A 17368-nucleotide genomic window follows, 5' to 3' on the forward strand; every position below is an offset into this window, starting at 1 on the left:
TGTCAGCTGCTATCAGGGACTCTCTCTCTTTTTATTTGTAAGATTTATTTATTTGGAAATCAGAGAGAGAGAGACATTGATCTTCCATCCACTGGTTCACCCCCATTATGGCTGCAAGGGCCAGGGCTGGTCCAGGCTGAAGCCAGGATCCAGGAACTCCATCTGGGTCTCCCACGTGGGTGCAAGGGCTCAAACACTTGGGCCATCTTCTGCTGCTTTCCTAGGTGCATTAGCAGGGAGCTGCATCAGAAACAGAGCAGCCAGGAATCGAATCCTCCGATACAGGATGCTGGTGTTGTGGCCTGGACCCTTTCTCTTTCTACCTGCAGACTCTTCCCAGGCTGAGCTCCATGAGGACAGGGACCTCCTCTCTTGTCCCTCACTGGACACTGTCACAGCACCCAGCACAGGCAGGCCTCTGTCCAAAGGTGGTGAACAAGGGAACCTGTGATGCAGGAATGACAGGTCTCGCTATCTGGTTTCTAGGAGAGGGCGTTTGGGGATGGGCCCCCAAGGCATGGTGACCTGAGCTTTACCAGGGGTTCATGAGTGGGTTGACCCTAGACCTGTGCTCCAGAGCTGACTCCAAGGGAGGGCAAAATGTGACAGACTTGGCCTTGGCTGATGAGAGGGAGAGTGTGCTGTACCCCCATCACCATACCACAACAGCACCTCTTAGAGAAGACCTCCACAATAAGGCCACCACATTTAGGACCTCATCCCCATGAGACCTAAGCAACAGTACCCACTGTCCCCTGTCCTTGAACTGAATCTCAGTTCTGGGAAGACCACCCACTGGTTCTCAGGATGCAGAGTAGACAGAGGGCAAATCATTCAGGAGGTCAAGTGGGAACAGACTTAGGTTGATTTAACCCCTCTGGGTGTCAGGCTAACCTTTCTGCACCCCAGCTTCCATGTCTGTAAGATGGGGCAATAATAATTTTCACTCCTAGATTTGTGGTGCGAATTAAGTGGAGTGAAGCCTGTGAAGCATCTGGCATGTAGTAAGACTTAAGTAAATATAATTTACAGAGACTGGCTTTGTGGTGTGGCGGGTTAAATCACCGCTTGCTACACCAGCATCCTATGTGAGTCCCAGCTGTTCTGTTTCTGTTCCAGCTCCGTGCTAATGCTCCTGAGACAGAAGCAGAAGATGGCCCAAGTACTTAGGCCCCTGACACTCTTATAGGAGACCCAGATGGAGTTCCAAGCTCCTGGCTTTGACCTGGAGGGCAGGTCATTTTTCTGTTCATTATGAATTTTCCAAATGTTTTGCAATGAGCATATGTTTATTTTACTAAGTAAGTTATTTGAAAATAAGGATAAAATTTTATTCAATATTCCATTTTGAGATTGTGTCATTGCCTGCATTTTTATGTTAAAATATTCCTTCTTGGCTGGTGCTGTGGCATAGCCAGTAAAGTCACCACCTACAGTGCCAGAATCCCATATGGGCGCCAGTTAGAGTCCCTGCTGCTCCACTTCCGACCCAGCTCTCTGCTATGGCCTGGGAAAGCAGTAGAAGATGGCCAAAGTCCTTGGGCCCCTGTACCCAAGTGGGAGACCCAGAAGGGGCTCCTGGCTCCTGGCTTCAGATTGGCCCAGCTCCGGCCATTGCAGCCATTTAGGGAGTGAACCAATGGATGGAAGACCTTTCTCTCCCTCTGCCTCTCAGTAACTCTGCCTTTCAAATAAATAATCTTAAAAAAAAATTCCTCCCTGTTATGGAACCACAGAGTAGATGGAGTAGATGATGATTGATGATGGACAAATTTAAAAATGATAGGTCCCAATTGTTTCTTTCCAGAAATTTCATCAGTCCGTGAAGTCCTCTTGTGTGACGGTCACGCAGGATTCTGGTCCAGCCCATCACTTTAGAGATGAGGAAGCTGAGGGGCAAGCATTGTGGTGTGTGGGTTGAGCCACAGCTCAGGACCTCTGCATCCCATATTGGAGCACTGTTGGAGTCCCAGCTACTCTGCTTCTGATCCAGCCTCCTACTAGTGGACCTGGGAGGCAGCAGATGACGGCTCCAGTGCTTGGGCCCCTGCCAGCCATATGAGAGAGTTCCTGCCTTCTGGCTTAAGCCTGGCCCAGCCTGGGTTACCACAGGCGTTTGCGGAATAAACCAACAGATGGAAGTTCTCTCTCTTTCCTTGTCACTTTGTCTCTCAAATGAATGAAAAAAAATTTTTTTATGTGAAGGAAAGTGGAAACTGTGGGCAAAAAATCAATAAAGTACAAAACACACATGGTAATTAGGAAATCGATAAAGTTAACTTGTTTCTTTGGGAAAACAAAAGAAATAAAGAAACTGAGACCTAGGGAGACCAATCGAGTTTTCCCTTTTCATTCTGAAAGCACAGAACGGGCAGGCATCAGGTACAGCAGTGGGGACACCTGAATCCTTTATCCGAGTGCGTGGGTTCAAGTCCCAGCTCCGCTTCTACCCCCTGCAAATGTGCTCCCTGGGGGCAGCCCTGCCAAACATCTGGGAGATGCAGATGGTGTTCCAGGCTGGTGGCTTCGTCCTGGCCCAGTCCTGCTTAGTGCAGGCATTTGGAGAATGAACCAGTGGATGGAGGATCTCTGTCTTTGTTCTCTCTCTATTTCTGCTTGTAAAATAAATAAAAGTAAAAACCTAGTAGTGGCCAAGAATAACATCACATTCAAGTCCTACTACTCAGAATAAACTGTTCAAAGTTTATTATATTTGCTTAATCTATTGCTTTTATTTTTATTTTTTTATTAGACAGACAGAGTTAGACAGTGAGAGAGATAGAAAGAAAGGTCTTCCTTCCATTGGTTTACCCCCCAAATGGCCACTACAGCCGGCACGCTGCGCTGATCCAAAGCCAGGAGCCAGGTGCTTCTCCTGGTCTCCCATGCGGGTACAGGGGCCCAAGCACTTGGGCCATCCTCCACTGCCTTCCAGGGCCACAGCAGAGAGCTGGACTGGAAGAGAAGCAACCGGGGCTAGAACTTGGTGCCCATATGGGATGCTGGCACCGCAAGGCGGAGGATTAACCAAGTGAGCCACAGGGCCGGCCGCTCTATTGCTTTTATTTTTAAAATCACAAGCAGGGTGAAAGCACCATTCTCCCCCTGTTCTCTGTCCCAGCCCCTCCTCCCCACAGCATGGAGAGCATGCTGGAGTAGTGCTCAGCATATGTTTTCAGATGACACCAACGGCACCAAAGTGCACATATCATTCTGCCAGCGCCTTTTTTTTCTCTCAGCGTGGCTTCTGAGGTGCCTATGTAGAATGTCGATTCTAGATCATTCTTCTTTGGTGCTGTGTATTCTGGCTGCTGTATCCATTCTCATTACGCTGCTTCCAGATGACTTGTCCAGGAGACACAGGAGTCAAACCAAGGGCACAGGTTCTCAGTGACTCTGGGATAATGCATTTGGGGAATCAGCGCTCTACCCATGGTCCCTTTTGGCTATTGGTGGGATCCTGCTCCCATGTCCCCGACCCATCCTCTCTATCCTTCTTACCTTCTTGGGTTCCTTGAGATTCAGCACCAGCCAGGTTTCAGAGTATGAACAAGAGGGATTTTAAAGGCAAAGATCTTTCTTCCAGGACACGCTGCTAAGCCTCTTCTGGCCTGGATGTGTTTGCTCCAAGACACAGGATTGTCAGCCTCTTTTTCTAAAAGATAAGTGAAAGACAAGACTGTTTTCCTTTTTAAATGATATTATTTATTTATTCAAAAAGAATGACACACAGAGAGCCGGCGCCGTGGCTCAATAGGCTAATCCTCCACCTTGCGGCGCCGGCACACCGGGTTCTAGTCCCGGTCGGGGCGCCGGATTCTGTCCCGGTTGCCCCTCTTCCAGGCCAGCTCTCTGCTGTGGCCAGGGAGTGCAGTGGAGGATGGCCCAGGTGCTTGGGCCCTGCACCCCATGGGAGACCAGGAAAAGCACCTGGATCCTGGCTCCTGCCATCGGATCAGCGCGGTGCGCCGGCTGCAGCGGCGGCCATTGGAGGGTGAACCAATGGCAAAGGAAGACCTTTATCTCTCTGTCTCTCTCTCTCACTGTCCACTCTGCCTATCAAAAAAAAAAAAAAAAAAAAAAAAAAAAAAAAGAATGACACACAGAGAGAGATCTTCCTTCCTTCTTCTGGTTCACTCCCCAAATGGCTGCAACGACCATAGCTGGGCCAGCCCAGCACTCCATCCAGGTCTCCTACGTGGGTTTCAGGGGTTCAAATATTGGGCCATCATCCAGTTCCCTCCCAGTCACATTAGGAGGAAGCTGGATCCACACTGGAGCAGCAGGCACTTGAAGCAGCGCTCCCATATAGGATGCCAGCATCCTGAGAGGCAGCTATAGCTGCTGTACCACAACACTGGCCCAAAAAGCAAGACCTGTGTAGTAATTAGTGATGGTCACCAAATATTCCAGCTCTCCTTACTCTGGGTACATGCTAGGGTGTACTTCCCTGCCACTTGAGAGACAAGTGTGGCTATGTCCAAAAATGAAAAGAGATGAGTGGTGTGTCAATCCCAAGAGGAATTTGTTCAGTTTTCCCCTGTCTCCTGGAAGGACAACCTGGCTGCTCCATGGACCTGAGACCTGAACAGTCCACCACTATCCCCCAAGAGGTGCTTCAAGCCACACTCTTGGAGTTCTTAGTGCAGCACAACCCAGCCTACCCTGACTGCTACAGGCAACATCCCGGGAGCCCAGGCTGCTGAGAGCCTACCAAGGGCTGTCCTTTTGTTAAGCCAGGGTTTGGAAACTCCAAGTTCACTTCCCCATTCTCTCAGGTAAACCTGCCTAGAGAGGAGCTAAAGGTCCTCTTTGGGGTCCCTGCTGGAGGAAACAACTTCAAGGATTGAGAAAGATGGGAATTTGCAGTCCTTGAGAGGCATTCTAGGTTAGCCAAGTTCAAAGCTATGTGTCCTTGGCTGGTGGAGGATGAAACGAAGTACATAGGTCAAACTCCTAGCACCATCCCTAGCATACTGGGAGCACTGGGCAAAGGCCCAGGCACTGTTAATAGTAAAACAAGCAGGGGCTGGCACCGTGGCGCACTAGGTTAATCCTCCTGCGGCGCCGGCATCCCAAATGGGCGCTGGTTCTAGTCCTGGTTGCTCCTCTTCCAGTCCAGCTCTCTGCTGTGGCCTGGGAAAGCAGTAGAAGAAAGGCCCAAGTTCTTGGGCTCCTGCACCCGCATGGGAGACCAGAAAGAAGCGCCTAGCTCCTGGCTTCAGATCGGCACAATTCCAGCCATTGTGGCCATTTGGGAAGTGAACCAATGGAAGGAAGACCTTTTTGTCTCTCTTTCTCACTGTCTGTAACTCTACCTCTCAAATAAATAAATAAAAATCTTTTAAAAATAGTAAAACAAGCAAACAAGCAAATAAAAAACTGGAAACTAGGACTCCAACAACAGGGAAACCATTATCTAAGTATGCTACATTCCTGTATATCCAAAAGGCAGGGGAAGTGGGGGAGGAAGAATGCAGAGCGGCATAATGCTGAGATCATTGCAGAATATTGCTAAGTACAAAGAGTGAGTTAGCCAAGAGTATGGCTTTGGAATGAGGCCTGGATTTGAGTCCCAGCTCTCCTGTGTATTTTTTTTCTTTTTTTAAGATTTTTTATTTACTTATTTTAAATTTAGAGAAAGAGAGAGAGAGATCTTTCATTCTGCTGGTTCACTCCCCAAATGGCCATAACTGCCGGGTGTGGACCAGGCTGAAGGCTTAAGCCTGAAGCCAGCAGCCAGGAACTTCATCAGGATCTCCCACATGGGTAGCAAGGACCCAGATACTTTGGTCTGCTGCTGCTGCTTTCCAGAGGCATTATCAGGGAGCTGGATCAGAAGCAGAATAGGGCATAGCAAGTAAAGCTGCAGTGCCAGCATCTCATGTATGGGTACTGGTTCAACTTATGGCTGCTCCACTTCCCATCCAGCTCCCTGCTAATGTGCCTGGGAAGTCAGAGGAAGATGGTCCAAGTCCTTGGGCCCCTGAACCCACATGGAAGACCAGGAAGAAGCTCCTGGCTCCTAGCTTTGGATCAGCCCAGCTCTGGCTGTTGTGGCCATCTGGGAAGTGAACCAGAGGATGGAAGCTAGCACTCTCGCTCACTCTCTCTGCCTCTCTGTAACTCTGCCTTTCAAATAAATAAACAAATCTAAAAAAAAAAAAAAGCAGAACAGCCAGGACTCCAACTTGTGCTGCTATAGGGGGATTCTAGTGTGGCAGATAGTGGCTTAACCCACTGCACCACAATGCCAGCTCGTACCTGTGTGTCTTGGGTAAGGTTCTTTTTTTTTTTTTTTTTAAAGATTACCTATTTATTTATTTGAGAGGTAGAGTTACAGACAGTGAGAGAGATAGAAACAGAGAGAAAGATCTTCCTTCTGTTGGTTCACTCCCCAAATGGCCACAACGGCTGGAGCTGCGCCGATCTGAAGCCAGGAGCCAGGCACTTCTTCCTGGTCTCCCATGCAGGTGCAGGGGCCCCAAGGACTTGGGCCATCTTCTACTGCTTTCCCAGGCCATAGCAGAGAGCTGGATTGGAAGAGGAGCAACCAGGAATAGAACCTGCATCCATATGGGATGCCAGTGCTGCAGGTAGAGGATTAACCTACTGCACCATGGCACTGGCCCCTTGGGTAAGGTTCTTAACTGCTCTAAACTTTAGAGACCAAAAATAATATAAGCTCAATAAATGTGAGTTTTACTTTATTGTTAATATTATTAATAATAGGTTCACGGGACAATATTGGTTGAGCACCTGACCGCCATTAGCACAGCTCCGCACCCTGTGTTCCACCTGACACAACCCTGTAGTTGATCTTAACCCATTTTACACACGGAGACACTGAGGCTCAGAAAGCTAAACAAATTTCTCAAATCTCCTTCAATAGGAAAATCGAGATTATAATCCAGTTCTGTCTGGCTGCAAAATTCATGCTCTTTAGCACAGTGCCCTGTTGACAGCCGGCACAGGAAATGAACACTCACCGTGTCTGGATTGTACAGCTTTATTTCACATGGAACTATCGCTAATGCTAGAAGACTCCTGCCTCCCAGAGAACATCACAGTTGGGCCTAGCTAAAATTAAGCCAATTCAATGAGCAGCTCTCAACTTTTAGGTGCTGGCAGTACCCTTTTGAATACTGGATTATATTTGAAATCTAAAACCTCCCATATCATAGCAAACAAATCTTCAGTGAGGACCACTGTGATTTTTCAGCCTCCAAGATGGCTCCAGTGTTCACGTTCTTGCGTGGTCCCCTCCCACAAGCTGACCTGGGTAACCTGAGCAGAGCTGCTCAGGGTAACCCACAAGGCATTCAGGAAAACAACAGTGGGGACTTCTGAAGCTGGCTATGGAGGACTGTGGCCTTTATCTTACTCTGCTTTGGTGTGGAGGAAACCTGCCCCAACCCCACCCCACTACCTTTATACAGATGTCCCAGGAGCCCTCTGGGGAGGTCCACTTGGTGATAAACTGAGGCCTGCTACCAATGCGGAGGCCAGTGTGCCATCTCAGTGTGCCAGCTCATCAGGTCTTCAGATGACTTCAGACTTAGCTGACATCTTTTTTTTAATATTTATTTATTAACTTGAAAGGTAGAGTGACAGAGAAAGAGAGATCTTTTATCCACTGGCTCACTGCCCCAAACGCCTGCACCAGCCAGGAAGCCAGGAGCCAGGAATGCCATCCAGGTCTCCCATGTGGGTGACAGGAACTCAAGAACTTGAGCCATCACTGGCAGCTTCCCAGGCACATTAGCAGGGAGCTGGATGGGAAGTGAAGGAGGCAGGTGTCCCAAGCAGCAGTGGCTTATCCTGGAGTGCCACAACGCCCACCATGTAGCTGACATCTCGACTGTAACTTCCGAAGTGACCTGAGCCAGAGACATGCAGCTAAACCACTCCTGAAATCCGGATCCCCAGAAACCATGAGAATAAATGTGCATTGTTTTAAGCCACTAAGCTTTGGGATAATTTGCTACACAGCAACAGATAATTAAGACAACCTCACTGTTATCCGGCGCCGCGGCTCAATAGGCTAATCCTCCGCCTTGCGGCGCCGGCACACCGGGTTCTTGTCCCGGTTGGGGTGACAGATTCTATCCCGGTTGCCCATCTTCCAGGCCAGCTCTCTGCCATGGCCCGGGAGTGCAGTGGAGGATGGCCCAGGTCCTTGGGTCCTGCACCCGCATGGGAGACCAGGAGAAGCACCTGGCTCCTGGTTTCGGATCGGTGTGGTACTGACCACGGCGGCCATTGGAGGGTGAACCAACGGCAAAAGGAAGACCTTTCTCTCTGTCTCTCTCTCTCTCTCACTGTCCACTCTGTCAAAAATAAAAACATCAAAACTAGTTATCACATGGCTCCCTTAGTCTGTTTTGGCAATGTGTGGGAGGAACTGACCCTTCGCACAGACCTCACTCTGGCTCTCACCTAGCTAGGCTGTCACAGCTACAGTTAATGGCACCATGTTTCTCCGGCCTCTACAAGGGATCACTCATCTGCTCCCCTGACTTGTAGCCAGCAAATGCCTTTCTTTACCTTCCCTTTAGTCCAATTCAAACAGTACGGGAACAGTATGGGTCCTGGCTTATAATACAAATAAACTCCATGCACCCATTCAAACTCGGTGATAATCCTTAGAAGGCCACAAGGCCACAGCCACAGGGCTCCGTGTTACCACTGCTTCCTAAAAAGGGAAATTTCAGGGTCGGTGTTGTGGCACTGTGGATTAAGCTGCCGCCTTCCATGTCAGCATCCTGTCTGGGCTCCACTTTGAGTAACTGCTGCTTGTCTTCTGATCCAGCTCCCTGCTAATGTGCCTGGGAAAGCAGCAGCAGATGACCCAAGTACTTGGGCCCCTGCCACCCATGTGGGAGACCCAAATGAAGCTCCTAGCTTTGGTTCAGTCCCATCCTGCTATTGCGGCTATCAGGGGAGTAAACCAGCAAACGGAACTTCTCTGTCCCTCTCGGTAACTCTGCCTTTCAAATAAAAATAATTTTTTTAAATAAATGGCGGGGTGGATTTCACTCCCCTTGTGCCCAAACCCTTGCTTCTGCCCAGGGGGGTTCCTATTGGTCACTGCCTGCTTCTCTCAGCCCCAGATGGAGACCTCCTCCCCATGTTGCAGTGAGCTTCAGTAGAGCAGGGTAGGGAAGCAGGCTCTGCAGGGGTAAGACTGCTTCCCACTCAGAGCTACGGCTCAGAAGCTGTCACCCGGTAAGTTACTTCACACCATTGTCCCTGAGCGTCCTCCTCCCAGCTATGGGCTAATAATAGCACCTTCCTCATAGGGCTGCTGAAGGCATCAGGTGAGAAAAGAATTGTTCAGAGCTTGGCACGGTGCTTGGCAATTAGGAAGTGCTCATTTGTATTTTATTGTTAATCAAGAATAATAGCAACAGTGGTGGCTGCTATTTATTAAGGGCATCCTACAGGGCTATGAGCCTCCTCTATATGTGCTATCTTACACAGTCCTGTGAGATAGGGTCTCAGGATCCCCACTATAGAAACCAGGGAGCCGAGGCAGACAGGTGAACTGCCTTTCCAAGCACACACGTCAGCAGGCAGCACACCCTCACCCTTAACCACCTGGCTCAGAACTCTCCCAAGAGGAAAGGAGCACAGGGCCCTGCAAACACCAGCACACTGCAAGTGTTAAGCCTTGGAGAGATGGTGCCGCAGTCAAGAGAAGGGAGATTCCCAAGTGGCAGGGGCAGAGATGGCACGGAAGTCCTCTGTTGTCTGTTTCTTGCCTGGCGTGGGAATCCCAAGCCTCCTGTGCACAGGAAAGAGCACTACATCCTCCTGCATTTCTGGTCCTGCCCTGCCCTGCCTTGCCAGGGTGGCCAGCTCCCATGGCAGCATGGACACCCAGCTTGGGCCTGGGCCCAGGTTAGCACCCTACTGGTGGCTCCAAATTGCCTTTCCTGAGGACCTGCTCTGGCTACAACGTAGCATGCTACATGCATATTATAACTGGGTTCTGCCAGAGCCGGGAGAGCCAGGCTGTTTTATTTTCAAGGATGAAATAGCGTTAACACATAACAGCATAAAATGGAACCGGTTTTTGGCCCAGAACCACAGTGTTCTGACTGAACCTGGAAAACCTGCAGAACCAACAGCTTCCAGAATTCTGAAAAGGGTCTGCTGGCTCTGGGGACGCCCCCTCCAGGAAACTCTTGTAATTTAAATGATACTAGCACATGTTATAGAGGTGTCTCCAAGGCCCAGGGCCCTGGGCTTTCTGTGGCCGAGGCACAGAGGTTGAACAGCTTGGCAAGGTAGCCCAGCTGGCAAGCCTTATGTTAGCACAGAGACCAGGGACTGCTGGTCACCCAATGCACACGACAGCCACCCACAACAGTGAAGTAACTGGCCTATGTCAGTAGAGGTTGAAAGACATGGAGCTTCTGGAACCTGAGGCACCCTCACGGGTTGTGCAGACACTTCTTCCCCCTAGCGTAAAAGTAGGGATACTGTGTCTGTGCCTCACTGAGCTGACCCAATGCCTATTAAGCGCTTTTCCAGGGCAGACAGAGTAATGCCCCATCAGCATTGCTACTGTTAAGGCCCAAGGACACAGGCCAGCATTGTGGCAGAGCAGGTAAAGCCTCCACCTATGATGCCAGCATCCCATATGGGTGCCGGTTCATGTCTCAGCTGCTCCACTTCCAACTCAGCTCCCTTCTGATGTGCTTGGGAAAAGCAGCAGAAAATGGCTGAAGTCACTGGGCCCCCGTGCCCACCTGGGAGCCCCAGATGACACTCCCAGCTCCTGGCTTTGGCCTGGCCCAGCCCTGGCTATTGCAGCCATCTGGGGAGTGAACCAGCAGATGGAAGATCTCTATTTCTCCCTCTTTGTAACTCTTTCAAATAAATAAATCTTAAAAAAAAAAAAAAAAAGACCCAGGACAACACTCTGCAGAACACAGGAGAGTTGCAGATCAAGCATGGCTACAATGGACAATGGACAACCCATCTGGACACCCAAGGTCTTCCTTGCGCCGGTCTTGCTGCGCCGGACTCTGGCCTCCTCGCCGCCCGCTGCTCTGAATGGTCTGTGCAGTGGGACAGCACACAGGGCTCTTTCCTGCTTCCTGTGGCCCCCACCTGGAGGGCCTCCTCTTCCTCCTCCTCCTCCTAAGAGGCTGCCTCGACCAGCCCAACCCTTAACAATCACCTGGCCTTTCTCCCAGATGAGTCAGGAGGGCAGCCACAGAACACATCAAGACAGCCACAGGCATGTCCATAAGGACTCTGAGAAACACGTACATTCACACAACACGGGCACACCAAAACTACACACCCACGGATCTGCAGCCTGACACCCACAACTTCATGTACATACACATTTCAACACAAACTCAGAGAGCCTATAGGTGCCATATACCCACACTTGCCATTCAAGCACACACAGGTACACACCCATACACACACAGGCTCCTAGCTGCTGCGGTCACACAAGGCACATGGGTACAGACACTATTCAATCACACACACACACACACACATACACACACACGGCTCTTACTGCACCCCCCCCCCAATACAAAAAGACGCGTGAAAAGCCCTGTCCTATGTACAGTCACACTCCCGAAGCCTATTTTGTTCGTTCCTCCTGATGGTCCACAACACTGCTGAGGGAGGACCCGTGGAGATGCCCTCCAAAGAGCCTTGCACGGCACCAGCTCCACCTGCGCACACACCAAAATGCGCCCAGGAAGCTCCTTTCGCCCTGGCCCTTTCCACATGCCGACCTACCCCTTACAGCGAACCCTCAGGAAGCCGGCCTCAGCCCTCCCCGTGTCCCCCACCCCGCACCCCCCAACTGCCCAGTGCCCCAGGCCTGCGCACGCCGGTAAGGCGCTTTCCCCAGCGCTGCCCCACCCATACCCGTGGGTGCGGCTGCGAACCACGTGCACGCGGGGTGGGGGAAGGGCAAGCCCACTGGGGCCGGCAAGTCCCCGCCCAGTGCCCTCCCCTACCCGGGCCGCGTCCCCCTCTTCCTCTCTCCTCGTCCCGCTCCCCTCTCCCTTCCTCTCGCTTCTCTCCTCCCCCTCCAGCCCCCGCCCCGGCGCCCCGCCCCGTCCGGCCCCGCCCCGGCCCCGCTGCGCGCGGCTCGGCCGGCGGAGGCTGAGTCATGGCTGCGGCGCTGCGGGCCGTCGCGGAGAGCGGCCGAGCAGGTAGGGAGGGTGTGAAGCCAGCGACGCCGAGCCACCCGGCGGCCCCGTCAGGGCTGAGTCCCCGCGCAGGGCCCGCTCCTGGAGAGGCCTGGGGAGGGGGCCGGGGCCCCGGAAGGCGTGGGCCTCAGCCAGGCCGGGCATGGCGGCCCGCGGGCAGACACGGCCTGCCCCTCCTCCGTATCGGGCCCCACACGGTGTTGTGTTGTGGAGTTTCACTAGTGGTGCTGCACGTTAAACATCATACACGTCAGAGGGGGACATCAGACCCCCGAGACTTGGCAATGAGAGTCTGACAGGACACGTGTCCCGTGATTACAGCAGCTGCTGCTGACAGGGCGCGGCGCCTTGTGGTTGCCACAGTCGCCACTGCGCCCTAGTGTGCCACCTAAGCTGATGAACTTCCGTCGTGTTACCTGCCAGGCCACCCAGCCATGTTTAAAGGGGTGGGGCAGTGGAGGTGGGACTTTGCCTGCAGTCACACAGCACGTGGCCTCAGAGCTGAAGGGGAACAGGGCTTTTCCTCCCCTGCTGAACGTTCCTAGGAGGCATTCTGCTGCCCACATGCAGGCTGATAGGGAATTATCTTGTGCAAAGTGAGTTCCAGAAAATGACCTGGGGGAGGGGGTCCTCGTGGACCCCAAGTGGGAGAGGATCTGGATTCAGAGTCCACAGTGCTCACCATTACACCCTGAAAGCCAGCGAGGATCTGGATCAGTACCTTAGGAGTAGAATGGCCAGACAGCTTTAGATGGAGTCCTGGATGAGGACCGATCATTCCTGAGGAAGTGAGTAGAAGCTTAGTGTGGAGTGGTTCCTCTTTGGAGTTGACGATGGGGGCTCCCAGCCTCTCGGACTGGAAGTACAGGGCAAGCCGGAGGCCGATGGGCCCGCAGGACAGTTGGTGCTGGCGGCTTCAAGTTGTGGCAGGGCTGCAGAGGCAGCGCGCTGCTCTGCTCTAGGTCTCTGGTCTAGTTCTCAGCTTGTCATGGCGCCCAGGAGTCCAGTGTATGCACTCGGGTTCAGTCAAATGGAGGTGGCACTCGAGATCCTGCATTTCTTTTTTTTGGTATTAGTTTTATTTATTTATTTATTTTTTTAAGATTTACATATTTATTTGAGGGGCAGAGTTACAGAAAGAGGGAGTGACAGAGAGAGAAGTCTTCCACCCACTGATTCACTTCTCAAATAGCTGCGATGGCCAGAACTGGGTTGGGCTGATCTGAAGCCAGGAGCCGGGAGCTTCTTCCGGGTCTCCCACGTGGGTGCAGGGGCCCAAGCACTTGGCCCATCTTTCACTGCTTTTCCAGGCCATAGGCAGAGAGCTGGATCGGAAAAGGAGCAGCTGGGATGAACCAGTGTCCATATGGGATGCCAGTGCCATAGACAGAGGCTTATCCTACTATACCACAAAGCCTTTTTCTTTAAGGCTTATTTTTATTTATTGGAAAGGAAGAGTGACAGAAAGTGAGATCTTGCATCTACTAGTTCACTTCCCAAGTGGCCACAATGGTAGGGGCTGGGCCCAGCTGAAGCCGGGAGCCTGGAACTTGGTGTGGGACTCCCAGGTGAGTGGCTGGAACTCAAGCATTTGGGGCATCTTCCACTGCTTTCCTGGGCCACATAGGCAGGGAGCTGAATGGAAAGCTGAGCAGCCAGGACTGGGACAAAAGCTGCGGGGTGTTGGGATGTTGATGTTGCAGGTGGCAGCTCAACCTGCTGGCCCCAAGAGCCTGCATTTCTGACACAGAGTTGCAGCTGGTGTCAGTGTTGCATCCCCCCAGGCCCCACTTTGAGCAGCAGGGCTCTGGACTCCTTGGACTTTTTTTTTTTTTTTTAAGATTTATTTATTTATTTGAAAGAGTTACACAGAGAGAGGAGAGGCAGAGAGAGAGGTCTTCCATCCGATGGTTCGTTCCCAGTAGGCCGCCAGGGCTGGAGCTCTGCCGATCTGAAGCCAGGAGCCAGGAGTTTCTTCTGGGTTTCCCACGTGGGTGCAGGGGCCCAAGGACTGGGGCCATCCTTCACTGCTTTCCCAGGCCATAGTAGAGAGCTGGATAGGAAGTGGAGCAGCCAGGACTTGAACAGGCACCCATATGGGATGTCAGCACTACAGGCGGGGGCTTTAACCCACTGCACCACAGCCCTCCTTGGGCTTCTGTTTATTACTGAGAACCATTGCTAAATGGCAGCCAAGAGAAGGGGTTTGAAATCTGCAGACGTGGGTGTGGGTCCCAGTCGATGTTAACAGCCGGCCGGTGTCAGGCAGACTGCTTCTCATCTCTGCCTCCCTGTTTTCTTCCCTGTTCAACTGGAATCGTAACACTTACTTCCTTAGGCCGGTGGGGATGGAAGAATGCATGTGTGGCCCCTGCATGTGTGGCTCACAGTGGGAGCTGTGGAGAGCTACTTCCTGGAGCTGTGGGAGTGTTTGTGGGCAGTGAAACCCACTCCTGAGGTTTTTGGGAATTAGGGGTGTGTAGATGTCTCGGGATGGGAACTAAAGCCCTAGGCCGCCTTCTGGGCCACGCATCAGTGCCTAGCCCAGCACCGGATTCCTTCCTGTGCACCTCCATCCACACTCGGGCTATACTGGCCCTGAAACTTCTCCCCACAGAGGCCTCCCCTATGCTGCTCCTCCTGCCCCAGCTTGCTTGGCAGCTTCTTCAGTCTTAGCTCCTGTGCTGCTACTCAGGGACCCCCCCGCAGTCTACAGGAAGGATTTAGTGGGCATGTTCAAGGGCAGCAGGGGATATCTCCTTAGGCTGTGTATACAGAGGGAGGTCACTACTTTACTGAGATTCTGAGTTTATTTAGTTTTGTGGGGAGGGAAGGAGTGGTAGGAACCCTGGTAGTCTATGCAATGCCTTTGGGAAAATTAGAAAAAGGCTCAATTGGGCAAGCAAGTAGGAGCAGGATTTCAGCTCTCTTCTGCCCTCTCAACTGATTACCTTTGTGCAGCATACACACTATACAACCTTACATGGCAGTCCTAGTGCTAATGCTTCCCCAAGCTACCTCGTGACCTGCGTAATCCTCCTGCCTAGATTAAGTCCCTTTTATAAACTTCCTTAACTCCACAGAGCTCATCACAATTGGAACTAGATACCTTGAGGATTATTTATTTTAAATCTGTACCCTGCACTAGACCCTATATTTCATCAGGGCAAAGACTGTTATCTCGTTGTAGGCTGTGTGCCTATCCCTAGTGCCTAGCTTGGTGCCTGCAGTGTAGCAGGTGCTCCATAGGATTTGGTGACTAGTTCAGGAGCTCATTGTCTGCCAGGAGAGTTGGGACTCTTACTGAAACAGCTTTGGCATGAGCTGAACCAGCCCCAGGGAGGGCATGTCACTTCTGGCTGAGGTTATCCAGGAATGCTTGTGGAAGAGGGGGTGTTTTGGCTGGGCCTGACAAGAGTACATGGAGCTCATTAGACCCACACAGGTGGAAGGGTTCTTGGCAGTGAGAGCAGCAAAAGCAGAGGTGCAGAGGAAGAAAAGGTCAGTGTGTCCTGAAGGCAAGTTACAGACTGTGACCAGCAGACTGAACAAATGTGTTTAGTGAATTGGCTGCCAATCTTTTCTTTTTTCTTTTTTTTTTTAACTTTTATTTAATGAATATGAATTTCCAAAGTACGACTTATGGATTACAATGGCTTCCCCCCCATACCGTCCCTCCCACCCACAACCCTCCCCCCTCCCACTCTCTCTCCCCTTCCATTCACATCAAGATCCATTTTCAGTTATCTTAACATACAGAAGATCAGCCTAGCACACATGCCAATCTTTTCTTAATATTTATTTTATTTATTTGAAAGGCAGAATTGAAAATCTTCCATCTGCTGGTTCACTCCCCAAATGGCCACAATAGCTGGGGCTGAGCCAGGCTGAAGCCAGGAGCCTGGAACTCCATCTGGGTCTCCCACGTGGGTGGCAGAGGCCTAAGGACTTGGGCCATTTTCTGCTGCTTTCCCAAGTGCATTAGCAGGGAACTGTATAGGAAGTAGAGCAGCAGGGACTTGAAGCAGCATTCATATGGGATGCTGGCATCCCAGGCAGTGGCTTAACCTGCTGTGCGACAACACTGGCCCAAGTGTATGCTTTATTACTGTTATTTTTTAAAAAGATTTATTTATTTGAGGCCGCGGCTCACTAGGCTAATCCTCCGCCTGTGGCGCCGGCACCCCAGGTTCTAGTCCCGGTCGGGGCGCCGGATTCTTTCCCAGTCGCTCCTCTTCCAGTCCAGCTCCCTGCTGTGGCCTGGGAGTGCAGTGGAGGATGGCCCAAGTGCTTGGGCCCTGCACCTGCATGGGAGACCAGGAGAAGCACCTGGCTCCTGGCTTTGGCTCAGTGTGGTACGTCAGCGTTGGTTCACTGGGGGGTGAACCAACAGAAAAAGGAAGACCTTTCTCTCTTTCTCTCTCTCACTGTCCACTCTGCCTGTCAAAACATTAAAAAAAAAATTATTTATTTGAAAGAGTTACAAAGAGGTAGAGAGAGAGAGTCTTCCATCTACTGTTTCACTCCCCAAATGGCTACAATGGCCAGCTGAAGCTGAACCAATCCGAAGCCAGGAGTCAGGAGCTTCTTCCAGGTCTCTCATGGGTGCAGGGGCCCAAGGACTCAGGCCATCTCCCGCTGCTTTCCCAGGCCACAGCAGAGAGCTGGATCAGAAGTGTAGCAGCTGGGACTAAAACCGGTGCCCACATGGGATGCTGGCACTGTAGGCGGTGGCTTTACCTGCTCCACCACAGCGCCGTCACTGCCCCCCCAGTGTATATTTTAAAAATGGAGGTTTCACATAAAGATCCAGATTTCTCCATTGTCTTGAAAATTTTTGTAGAGCCCACCGAGCAGCAGTTGATTGGCACAGAGAAGTAGCTATCCCTTTAGAAACTCTGGGTTTGCTCCAGTTTGCCACAGTCCCCACCTTTCCCCATTACCTCACACCCGCTGTCTCTTGTCCCTTCCTGACCTGGCTTTTGAGCTGGCAGGCAAACCGCTGGATTGGTACAGGGGAGCTGTAAGGAAGGTTGGGTCAGCTGCTGCAGACCTTTAAATGCCAGACTGAAGAGGTTGGCGCATACTCATTGTGACGGAAATGATCTTCTGTGGGATTTTGAGCTTCTAGGTTCATTACGGCTGTGAGGCAAGATAACCCAAGAGGGGGGTCATGA

The 17368-nt window shown here is 51.5% G+C and overlaps 1 protein-coding gene and 1 long non-coding RNA gene across 3 annotated transcripts in view; one reads left to right on the forward strand and one right to left on the reverse strand.

Moving 5' to 3' along the window:
* Positions 1-3043: 3043 nt before the first annotated feature.
* On the reverse strand, positions 3044-12078 carry LOC149126127 (uncharacterized). Its single transcript, XR_016236397.1, has 3 exons — positions 11997-12078; positions 3502-3655; positions 3044-3396 (listed from the first exon to the last, which is right to left on the reverse strand). It is a non-coding gene; the product is annotated as an uncharacterized LOC149126127 (long non-coding RNA).
* Positions 12079-12100: 22 nt separating this feature from the next.
* The window catches only part of LARP1 (La ribonucleoprotein 1, translational regulator), a 126560-nt gene continuing 121292 nt past the window's right edge, over positions 12101-17368 (forward strand). Inside the window, exon 1 of one of the 2 annotated variants that reach the window (XM_051844403.3) lies at positions 12101-12194. In XM_051844403.3, coding sequence (XP_051700363.2) covers positions 12152-12194 — 43 coding nt within the window. In that variant the 5' untranslated portion in view covers positions 12101-12151. The remainder of the gene's footprint in view (positions 12195-17368) is intronic. The other variant, XM_070076354.2, reaches the window with a different exon arrangement.

The sequence above is a fragment of the Oryctolagus cuniculus genome, chromosome 6 (genome assembly GCF_051225735.1).
Source record: "Oryctolagus cuniculus isolate XC-2025 breed Fujian yellow rabbit chromosome 6, ASM5122573v1, whole genome shotgun sequence".
Taxonomy (NCBI): Eukaryota; Metazoa; Chordata; class Mammalia; order Lagomorpha; family Leporidae; genus Oryctolagus; species Oryctolagus cuniculus.